The sequence below is a fragment of the Fragaria vesca genome, linkage group LG5 (genome assembly GCF_000184155.1).
Source record: "Fragaria vesca subsp. vesca linkage group LG5, FraVesHawaii_1.0, whole genome shotgun sequence".
Lineage (NCBI taxonomy): Eukaryota > Viridiplantae > Streptophyta > Magnoliopsida > Rosales > Rosaceae > Fragaria > Fragaria vesca.
Window position 1 is genome coordinate 7,883,711 of NC_020495.1, and position 9,421 is coordinate 7,893,131.

The 9,421-nt window shown below is 35.6% G+C and overlaps 1 protein-coding gene across 1 annotated transcript; it reads right to left on the reverse strand.

Annotated features, from left to right (window-relative positions):
* Positions 1-4,464: 4,464 nt before the first annotated feature.
* Positions 4,465-8,343, reverse strand: LOC101294074 (putative B3 domain-containing protein Os03g0621600-like). Its single transcript, XM_004299274.1, has 9 exons — positions 8,216-8,343; positions 8,004-8,130; positions 7,556-7,692; positions 6,407-6,773; positions 6,096-6,244; positions 5,689-5,977; positions 5,268-5,596; positions 4,862-5,152; positions 4,465-4,776 (listed from the first exon to the last, which is right to left on the reverse strand). The coding sequence occupies exons 3-9, from the start codon at positions 7,622-7,624 to the stop codon at positions 4,708-4,710; spliced, it is 1,563 nt and encodes a 520-aa protein (XP_004299322.1). The 5' UTR covers positions 7,625-7,692; positions 8,004-8,130; positions 8,216-8,343; the 3' UTR covers positions 4,465-4,707.
* Positions 8,344-9,421: the final 1,078 nt, after the last annotated feature.

The window sequence follows — 9,421 nt, forward strand, 5'->3', positions numbered from 1 at the left end:
CACCTTGAAACTTCAATACTGTAATTCATGAACTTCATATTCTGGTAAGACAGACATGTACTTCTTTTATGCAGAAAGGTAATCTGTTTGGGGTAAATGAGTGAGGTGTTGAAAAAATTGGGATAGATAGCTAGCTCAAGGTGGTTTTTTAGTCACCTACCAATAATACCATTAAACATGACAACCCATCTCACTTGTTTATTTCCTTTCTCAAACCTAGTAGTATTGCCAAGTGATGCTTATATATATACTTGTCTATGCTAAGATCTAAGCTCAGTAGAAAATGATGGCTACTTTATAAAAGAGAGAAATTAGACCACTACAAATCTACATGACTACATACAAACAAAGCATCAGTGATCACTTAAGCACGCCAACTCTACTGGTCTCATATTTTGTTCGAAATGAGTCCTGACTCTCTAGAAATTTATTAAAATTGGTATTGTGGTCACCTTTTGAGTTTTGAACTTTTGATAATGCATTTAAGCAAGCTTGAGGCTTTCGTTTAGCAAGAGTATGGGGAATCAAGTCAGAAGTGGTTGGTTTTCTTCAGTTTGTTTCACTTGCTCTCTAGTACCTGGCAGTTGGTAATTTTTTGTCAAACAGCTCATAATGAAACAATGCCTTACAATTACATATGGTATGTTAAGTCTTGCACGTTTGGTACTGAGGACTACATTATATCTCCTTATTTTTAAAACCGTCCTGAACTCAAGTGGGTTGCCTTAAGTTGTATTAATATTAACTTATATTTGGTGGTGTATGAGATTAGAGAGTAGTTTGATTAGTTTATGATTTAGAAAGATAATGTTATCTAAGGATGATCAATTTTGAGTATCCACCGTAACACCATCTAAGAAAGCCAAAATGAAAATAAGGTGTTACATAAGTTTATTTAATTTAATACCCAATGACACCAAACATGGTATTAACCAAACAAATATGCACTCAACTTCTAATTAAGTAGTAAAAACACAATACGTGTGTAAATAATTTTTAATTTGCTTTTTGAAAAAGAAAAAAAATCAGTTTTGAGCGCTTGATGTGAGTGGTGGTGGAGCAGTGATGATGCTTATTTTTCATTTTCTTTTATAATTCTGTAATTTACAATTTCATCCTTGCACATTTAAACTTTTTTAAATATTTTTAATACCTGCTGAGGGTTATCAGAGTGCAAAAAGATTCTATTTAGCTAGCCACACCTCATTTGTTAATTACTACTCTAACAAGGTAAATTGATACTACTCTAAACTCGTTAGGGTCCTGTTATTAGATGCAAGTTCAAGACATTTGGGTGAAACATGCATATGAGAACAAATGAATAAACAAACCATATTATTAACTTCAACGAACAGGTAATCAGAGTTTAGAAATTTGATGTTAAAGCTGCAATTTTGTTGTACGAGATGTTTCACTTATAATTGAATTCATATGGTTTTTTCCAACATTCCAATCAACATCCAAGTCCTATAAAAAAAAAATGATTTCATACATTTTCTTTCTTTTAATGTTAACCTATACTATTTTTTCCAGCCATTGTTCCTAAAGCTTTTATCTATTACATGAATGTAGAAAACATGATTAGAAATCAACACAATTGTTGAGGTAAATGAAAGTTCATGATAATTGTAATTTCTCTCTACGTTATGTTTGGATAAAGTAATTTCAATTTCCATAAAATTCTCAAAATCATAGGAATTACAATTTCATAAATTTAAATTTCATTAATTGATAATTCCGTTGTTTGGATTTCATGATGTAAAGTTTTAAAATAACAAGAATTTGTATTTAGACTAACCTCAGTCAAGAGAATTGACAAATGACACCTATTTTGTAGGGAATTCAAGTCGGGAATTTAAGCTTCCAAATTCTATGATTATTTTCCCATGAAAATTGCTAATAATTACACGCGATAAGAATCCAAACGAGGGAAACAGTCATAAGAAATTAGGAATTCCTTATTTTTTATTAAATTCCCAAGAATTCACTCGCATCTAAACACACCACTAGTAAATTTGTTTACACCTAGACCCTAGCATTTGTATATAGTTTTCTTAGGATTATTGTGGATTCAAACCAAAGCCCAATTGTATCCCAATTCTTGTTGCAAGTTTGAATCGAAATTCAAAGCCCAGATCAAGAGCGCAATAAGGAACAGTTCTCAACGACGCGTCATATAATTTAAGTACTAGTGTGTTTTAATCTTAAATTTCAAATAGCTTATTTTTGCCACTTTGTTTTGTACTTTTGGGTAAGGTCTTACCTAATAGTTTGCTTACAAAGAAGATAGTAGCCACCATTGTTCTGCTTTTTTGTTGCTTTTATGTACATGCAAATATTTGCTCAGCAAGCTACTATTGTATTTATATTAGTATGCAAAAGCGTTATAATATGGAAAATAATATGAGATTGGGGTAAAACCTTAGATGAATCTTTGCTTAGCGAACTACCAATATGTTTGCATAAGAAACTAAAAATGCATTAGCGTTATAGTTTCAAAAAAAATGTGATCGAGACTCGAGTAAAACCTCTGACGTATGAATGACATCTCCTTAATCCTTGAGGTGTTTCAATAACTTTAAAACATAGACACATTACATTTTGTTATTGGCCATCGTCAGCTCTGGCCTTTGGCTAACCAAAGACCAACCAAGTACGTATTAGTTTTATTATTATTATTATTATTATTTTTAGAAGAATATTTGTTTTTTTCTTTTGTTGTGGGATAATATTTTCTTAATTTTAGATTGACATTTCTAGTACTAAACAGGAAACTTGGTTTGATCTCCTCTCTCATTTGGTCGCTTTCTGCTCTTGTGACAAAGGGGGGAAAAAAAAAAAGGAAGTGAGGGAAGAGACACGTGGAGGCCAAAGAGACACGCGGAAAGATACCAGAGAATATCAAGGCCCAACACCAAGATCTAACACCAGGCCCATCACTGTTCAGAATGTCTACAGTAAACAGTGCCAGGCGCTATAATACTTGGTTAAATTTAACCCGATCACTCGCTCCTAAATAGCTGAGGCAACTTGTTGATTCTTTTCTCATATTTCTGGACCAAATGTCTAAGGTAAATCAGCTTCTTCTTTGCCTCCGAATATGCTTCTAATTTCGTGCAATCTACAATTGGCAAGCTAGCTAATTATAAAGCATGCATATATGTGTGCACTGAAATTCTGTGTGTTATTCTGATAGTGGTGGTCGTCTGGTAGAGACTAGAGAGAATTCAGCTTCAAGTTCTTTGATTCGCTTCACATATATGCATGCATTTTTACTAGTTCCGTTTGCTGAATCGATTCAGTTGTAGCACTATTTGATTTTCCAAGTTCCAGACAGTAAGACAGTAACTCTTTTATGTTGTTTGCTCATGAAGAATTAGGTATTTTTTTTTTTTTTTTTTTTTTTTAAATTTGTTCGGCTGTCATATGTCAAAAATTCCAGATGTATGAAATCGACAGCAGTTCATTGACGCTTAGAAAGAGTAGTATCATCCAACTCAATCAGAAACAGAATATAAATTAGGGTTTCACCACTGGCCGGCCGGCTAACATATTTTCAATCAATGATTTCCTTTTTTTTTTTCTCTTCTTCAAGACGGGAAGTTGGACTCAATTAGCAACTTACCAAGTGATATTGTATTAAAGATTTTGAACTAGAGTTCATCAAATTTCTGCTCATAATTTCGCATGTATTAGAGTGCATGACTCTTATGCCTCTTACGATGCGGCCTTTGGAACAGTTAAAAGAGGTAGTGGTCCGGTTTAGGCGTGCCTCGTTGACGGCTGAGATAATCTTCCTGGATAGATATACTGATATACTCAGACTTGAAATGCATATACATTTTAGAGCGCAAGAATTAGAACGAGGAATTTTACAGATGAGGTATGACAATTGGGGCCAGAATGCAAACTTCATGTGAAGGAAGAGATCGATCAAATAAGCTGTGGTTGATTTGCATTCTTTCAAAGGGGTACCTTTATTGCTTTATCAACTTTGTACAATACGCTAATGGTGCTGCAAAGGTTTCTTTCCAAAACATGTTGTTCAGTATTTTATTTTCTTAATTCTTATATTATATTGATCGGGTTTGTTTTGCTATGATATACAACTAGTAATAGTAAATATTATTTACCTGGAATCTCTTTCATTTCAACACAAAAAATAAAAGCACAAAAGCATGCCTGAAATTAAGAGAGAGACACAAACCAACTACTTACTAACCAACAATCTCACAAAAGCATGCCTGAAATTAACCAACAATCTTTTTGTCCTTATTTTACAACTTGAGGACAAAGTTGATGCATGAAGACAAAGTTGATGCATGAAGACAAAGTTGATGCATCACATTAACACATTCTGACCTTACCCTGATTAGCGCTAGTTCCTTATATATGCCCAATCAGGGACCAAAAAAGAAAGACCGTTAATGCTACTACTTCAAAAGGACATCTCAATCGAATAATGATAATATGCTCCAAGTTGCAGCAAATCTCTTGAAGATGTTTAACTGCTAAATAGTAAACATAATAGGTTCATGATTGGTGACCAAATAACGTCACCAGGTGAGTCTCAAAGTATGGTAGAATTAGGTCTACATTCTTCATATGGCAGTTGAAAACTAGAAAAAATATATGTAAGCATTAAGGGAGAGAAGCATCATGGCAGCTAGACATTCCAATTTCCCGACTGAGGGTACACAATTCTACTCAATCTATCTGGATTTCTGTCTTAATTCTTGAGTTGATCGACTCAGTCCTCAGCTGTTTTCCTTTCCCCTAAACAAAAGCAAGAAAAACATGAAGATGTGTAAATAGATTTTGCAGAAGCCAGACCTAATGGAGCATAGTTTTACAAACCAACCTGTGATGAAGTGCAGACAGCATCTGTCATGCGGAAAATTTCAACTTCAAATTCAAACTTTTTGGTATTGGTCAACTCAAAGACACAAACATCGCCCATTTTCAGATTATTGACATACGCAAATTCAGACCAACCAGCTTGTAATCTGGTTGTCCTCTCAATATAATTGACCCTGACAAGAAAGCTCCTTTTTTTTTTAGAATTGACAAGAAAGCTCCAATTAACCCGAAGGATGACATAATTAGGGCGCCCATTAATAATATGTCTCTCAGCAAAAGTGCGTGGAAAACTCTGAAATAAAAACATGCATGTGAGAAAACTTTTGAAAATAGATGGTATGTCACACAGATATAGTGATTATCAAAATATAGAAATCAAAAGATTGTAATGGATATAGAAAGTTCACCAGATAACTTCCACCGGCATATGAGGCACACAAGGAAACCACAAAAGAATGGTGGGTAGACTCAGATTGGAAAGCATTAGCTTTTTTTAGAGCTATAGCATTTAGGATCTTTTCGTCTCTAGACAAGCGTGGTGCTTTAACAATAGAACTTGTCCAGTTTTTCCTTCTCTTGTGAAGCCTCGAAGCTATTGTTCTTGAGCCTGGTGGAACATAGTTAAGTGCTTCACTAGAAGCATCATCTCCCTCCTCCTCATCTTCAGTTTCTTCTTCATCTTCACTTTCATCATCACCCTCCTCATCATTCTCATGATCCTCATTATCAGAAATGTCTGCAGGTAAGTCACAGTGGATGCAATATATAGCATAGTTAGTCTCTTTGGTACTTCAATCATATAAATTGAAAAATCGATTGATAACTTGCCTGGTGATAAGGTGCGATTTGCTGCTTCTTTTGTGTGAAAAATGACAACATTGATTATAACTCTGATGTCTTTAATCAACATAAATGCACACAGATCACCTTCTTTCAAATTATTATCTCGCATAAATTCAGACCAACTACCATGTAATTTGCATCTGTTGGTAGAAACATTATCACAAGTCAATTTGGCCCGCCAAGTTCTCACACTCCAATCTGAAACCCGAAGAATAACATCACCAGAGTTCTCAATACGAGGCTTCACTAGCATGGTGAACTCTGCTGGCAACCACTGAAAATTTAAAAAAAAAAAAAAAAGGAAGCAGGAAAAGGACAATTAGACAATATCTTTCCTCAATATTCTGCTCGACCCTCGAAACATACATACATATAAGTTTGCAAGGCCTCACCACAAATTTATACTTGATGTAGGAGGGCTTCATGGAAACCAAGAAAGCAGAAGGGTTTTTTAATTTGAATTCTTCAGCTCTGATGCGAGCTCCCCACAGATCCTTTTCTATGAATCTTTGTGAGCTGGAGGTGCCTCCTCTTTCTTTCACTGCGCGAAAATCAACTTTCCTGGTTAAGATTTTAATCAGATGTACATTACATACTAGAAACAGAAAATACAGTAAACATGGTACAACAATAACTACTTAATACCCTACTCTTCATTTCTGAATTAGACCAATGTGCCTCTTTGTTTTTCATTCTTGCTTACCACTCGAACTTGTTTTGTACTTCTTTCGAGGCAGAGGACTTGAAACTGGAGAGCCGTCTGTGATCTCAAGAGATACATCATAATCTTCTTCATCAGCTTCTTCTGTTTCAGCCATTACAAACAACTCTCCACATGTATTTTTTCCAAAGATATCCACATGGAAGTGTGAGTTTCCAGCATAATGGAAGACTAGAAGTTGCCCGTATTTTAAGCCATTCTGTCGCAGAAATGCATTCCACCCCTCCTGGAAATAGAACTTGTTATTGACCACTTCCACATGAACAAGCCAAGTTCGGGCTGCGGTTTGAAGTTGGCACTGGTGAGGCACGTTTCCATGGAAATGCTGGAGAAATTCTGTTGGGATTTTCTGTAACAAGTGGTAAAAGAGGCAAGTTAATTATTTTCACAGCATAACACAATCTGACTCAAATATGAACAATACATAGGTGTCCATAGACCTCCCCCTTAATACAAATGGGAGCACATTTGGAGAAGAGAAACAAAACTAATAGGTCTGAAACTAAACTCAAGTAACTGACCCCAAAACTCCAAATAACAAAAGTAACTAGGGGCATATAACACAGGGCAAGTAAAGTTTAAGACTTCAATGGGAATTGCACAACCCACTGTGCAGTAAACATGCAATGTATTTGTGTTTTCAATCAAAATGATGATTCAAAGCTCATGTTTGGATCAGGGAAACAGCAAAACCCACTTTGATTTATAGTTTTATCTTTTCTATTGTTCTTTGTCTCCTTTCCAAATAATACAGGACTTTTAAAATAATTTTATGAGAACTCAAACACACAGTAAAGGCTAAAGAGTATGAAATTTCATATTGTTTATCAAAGCAATTAAAGCTCATATTCACTCAGGTAAACTACCAAACCCACTAAAAGCAGGGGTTTGTATATATCTTTCGCTACCCTTCAGTTTAGATAAAGACTATCTGAAATTGAACATCCAACACTCCAGATTCGAATTTCCTATTCTACTCAACGCTCTAATTTGAGCGAGAGAAACTAGACCGACATTGAAATAAGAAAAAAGTCAATATCTTCTATGCTTCTTGGTTTCTTTACCGGAGTATTCACATGGATTTATGATATTCGAAATGAAGAAAAGATTACATGGGGAGCTTGGACTTACCAGCTTGTTAGTGAACTGATGACCAGGAACAATTTTGAGAAAAGAGGGTAGCTTTACTCTGGTTGCCATCAAGATCGCTGCTTTCTCTCACTCTTCTCAAATGGAGGACTAACTGGTCTCTTTTCTTCTTATGTTGTCTGAGCACAGAAGAGTGCAAATGATATAAGCTTTGTGAAATACAACTCTACTTTTGATATTGTTTTTCTTGTTCTTTACAATTATCAAGTTTTATTACACATTTACTGCTTCCAGCATTAGTACACATCTTTAAAGTTCAATGCAGAAAAAAAAAATGTCATGTTGTAATGAGTAACATATATATAGCAGTTACAGGGAATTGATTGAAGTGCTGAGGAAATGGAGCAGAGGAGTTAAGGGTGAGTGAGCTTTCAGAAAGCAGGTAATGACTTATATGAAAGAGGCAAAGAAATAAAAGTTTATTCAGTACCTCACCATATCTCCCATAAAGGATACAAGTCCCACCAGAGTCCCTCATTCAATATTGATGCTGCTGCTTGGGGTAAGGAGAAAAACCTCACAGCTCTCCGATTGATGGTCCCAATTCTCCTTTGAATCTGATTCAAACCATCATAAAAAATTCAAGGCAAATACCATTGGAAAATAGCTCAAATCATCTAAAAAATCAAATAAAGAATTTACCTTTGAGCCAAAGGGTCTGCTTGGTGGCCTCGCTAGTTGTGAGGAACAAGTGACCGGAGGTCTGGATTGCCATGCCCTGCCTTCTTGGTCGGATTCTCATCGGCGTCTCCATTTTGGGAGTTTCTTCTCCAGTTTGCTGTCTTCTTCAGTTTACTTGTCTTGCCGTTCAGTTTGGTTGACTTGGTAACTTCTTTGGTTGGGCTTTTGATCTTCCTGGCCTGCTATTTGTTTAATGAAATATCCTTTTTTTAATCATGTCCTTACGGGTTCCAGCGCGAGCGGAATAGTTATATAGCAAACCACATACCAGAAACTAATTAAATTTTAATTTATAAATACATTATTTATATAATATCTTATCCATTTAAGAATAAAAATTAACAAATTATGACAAAACAATATCTATATGTCATCTGTTACTACATATTTTACCAAATTACCATTCACTACATATCCTACTACTACTGTCTGAGAGATGTGCTACTGTCGAGTAAAAATGTGTTATTGCCGAGTAAGAAGGTGCTACTATCTATTGCTCGAGTCAAAAGGTGCTAGTGCCAGTGCTACTGCCGATTGTGAAGCTAGCTGCTACTGCTGACCATGAAATTAGCTGCTACCGTTACTGTTTAGATCATGTGTTGCTATGTAATTTTCTCTTCTTATATTATATTAATCCGGTTTGTTTTGCTACGCAATATACAAGTATAGGTATAATCTAATACATTGTGTACTTCTTTCGGATGTTGATGGGTGTGGAGTTAAATCAATTTCGATTGTAATGACCCTTAAGTCAAAATCAAGTTTATTCATCTCTACTTTCAATACTAAAACTCAACAACTCTTAACAAACCGTAACTGACTTAAGTCGTGAATGAAGTCATACACCGATGCAACTCTCAACAAAGATTACGTTATCCTGCGCCACTACTCCCAAAATGACGCACGCACTTGGTTGCCGCCGCCGCCGCTCCTTATGTCGGCTGCTCTTCATTTTTCTCCGGCAAGTGGTCGGGCAACCCGCATCTTGGAGGGTGCAAATGTAATTTAATCAAACTAAGCCCAATTTATTTGGGCCCTCATAGTATTATCCTGGGTCTTGTTGCATAGTCTGAACTCTGAACCCAAATCCAGCCCACATCCCCAGAAACACACATAAAGTCCAGAACAAACTCCTCTCTCTCTCTCTCTCTCTCTCTCTCTATATAT